General features: G+C 46.1%; 1 protein-coding gene across 1 annotated transcript in view; it reads right to left on the reverse strand.

Moving 5' to 3' along the window:
- The window catches only part of ZNF528 (zinc finger protein 528), an 11,842-nt gene extending 9,834 nt beyond the window's left edge, over positions 1 to 2,008 (reverse strand). The window contains exon 1 of the mRNA XM_011965842.1: positions 1,879 to 2,008. Within this exon, the coding sequence (XP_011821232.1) occupies positions 1,879 to 1,901 (23 nt within the window). The 5' untranslated portion in view covers positions 1,902 to 2,008. The remainder of the gene's footprint in view (positions 1 to 1,878) is intronic.
- Positions 2,009 to 2,317: the final 309 nt, after the last annotated feature.

Here is a 2,317-nt window from a genome sequence, read left to right on the forward strand (position 1 = left end):
GTGTCTGTAATCCCAGCTACTCGGGCGGCTGTGGCAGGAGAATCACTTGAATCCAGGAGGCAGAGGTTGCAGTGAGCCAAGATCCTGCCATTGCATGCCAGCCTGGGCAACAGAGAGAAACTCCATCCCCTAAAAATAAAAATAAAAAGCTCATCATAAAAGGTCAACAAATGATCAAATACAGAAACATGTATTGTTGCACTTTTTATTTGTAGCTTGACTTTTAATTCTTTCCTACAATTTAAAAGACACAATCAGGCCAGGTACAGTGGCTCATGCCTGTAATTCCAGCACTTTGGGAGGCCAAGGCAGGTGGATCACTTGAGGTCAGGAATTGGAGAGCAGCCTGGCAAACATGGAAAAAACCTGTCTCTACTAAAAATACAAAAATTAGCTGGGGATGGAGATGGGTGCCTGTAATCCCAGCTACTCAGGAGGCTGAGGCAGGAGAATCACTTGGACCAGGGAGGCAGAGGCTGTAATGAGCCGAGATCAGCCTGGGAGATAGAAGGAGACTCCATCTCAAAAAAAAAAAAAAGAAACCACTCTCATTTAAACAGCATTAAAAACATATGTTAATGGGAACATAAAATATATAGGATTAATTTCTGCCAGTAATAACAGAAAGCGAGAACACAGTTGTTAAGCAGAGCTTTGGGTACCAAATCAAAGATAAGCTGTTAACATTTAAAATAGAATGTTTTGGGCTGGGTGAAGTGGCTCACACCTGTAATCCCAAGCACTTTGGGAGGCTAAGGGAGGATAATCACATAAGGCCAGGAGTTCGAGACCAGCCTGCCCAACATGGAAAAATCCCATCTCTATTCAAAGTACAAAAATTAGCCAGGCGTGGTGGTGCACGGCTGTAATCCCAGCTACTCTGGAGGTGGAGGCATGTAATGTTGAAATTAACAAAAGAAAAAAAATGTATTTTTTTTTTTTTGAGACAGGGTCTCACTCCATCACCCAAGCCAGGGTGCAATGGTGTAATCTTGGCTCACTGCAACCTCTGCCTCCTGGATTCCAGCGATTCTCCTGCCTGAGCCTCCTGAGTAGCTGGGATTACAGGCACCTGCCACCACACCCAGTTGATTTTTGTTATTTTAGCAGAGGCAGCGTTTCACCATATTGGCCAGACTGGTCTTGAACTCCTAGCCTTAAGTGATCTGCCTGCCTCGGCCTCCCAAAGTGCTGGGATTACAGGCATGAGACACCGTGCCCAGACAAAAGAAGAAAAATTTAAAGATCCACAAATATGTGTCAATTAAACAACACACTTTGCTGGTTACAGTGGCTCACACCTATAATCCCAACACTTTCGGAAGCTGAGGCAGGCAGACTGCTTGAGCCCAGGAGTTCAAGACCAGCCTGGGTAACATGGTGAAACCCCATCTCCACAGAAAATACAAAAAATTAGCCAGGCATGGTGGCGTACACCTGTAGTCCCAGCTATTCAGGAGGCTGAGGTGGGAGAATCACTTAAGCCCAGGAAGTCCAGGATGCAGCAAGCCGTAATCGCGCCACTACACTCTGGCCTGGGCGACCCAAGAGAGATCCTATCTCCAAGAAGAAATAGGAAAATAAAGAAAAATATCTGTTCAGAACTCACAAGATTTCAACTTTTGTTTTCTCACAGAATTCTCCCATTTGCAGGGAGTTTCCCAAATACTATGTAATAGGGTGGCTTTGCAGGGCACAGTGGCTCATGGCTGTAATCCCAACACTTTGGAAGAGCAAGCCAGGGGGATCCCTTAAGTCCAGGACTTCAAGGCTGCAGTGAGCTATGATTGCCACTGCTCTAGTGTGGATGACAGAGTGAGACCCTGTCTCAAAAAATAAAAAATATGGGGCCTCCACTCTGCCCACCCGAGCTCTCACCTGTGTTCACACCTTTGATGCATTCCCTGCCATCTGGATTGTTTGCTATTTTCTCTTCACTCTGCAGAATCCAGGGATCTTTCTTTTGCTCTAACGTGGAGATAACACTCAGGTCAGGCAGACAGATTCCTATTTACAAAAGAAAGAATAAATGTGTGCTGTGGCATCTCCCAAGTCCAAGCTCTATATTTAGGGAGGAGAGAGGATATTACTATCAAGTCAAAAATAGTATTTAGGCCGGGCACGGTGGCTCAAGCCTGTAATCCCAGCACTTTGGGAGGCCGAGACAGGCAGATCACAAGGTCAGGAGATCGAGACCATCCTGGCTAACACGGTGAAACCCCGTCTCTACTAAAAAAAATACAAAAAAAACTAGCCGGGACTACTAGCGGGCGCCTGTAGTCCCAGCTACTCAGGAGGCTGAGGCAGGAGAATGGCG

The sequence above is a fragment of the Mandrillus leucophaeus genome, unplaced genomic scaffold (genome assembly GCF_000951045.1).
Source record: "Mandrillus leucophaeus isolate KB7577 unplaced genomic scaffold, Mleu.le_1.0 Scaffold74, whole genome shotgun sequence".
In the NCBI taxonomy this organism is placed as follows: Eukaryota; Metazoa; Chordata; class Mammalia; order Primates; family Cercopithecidae; genus Mandrillus; species Mandrillus leucophaeus.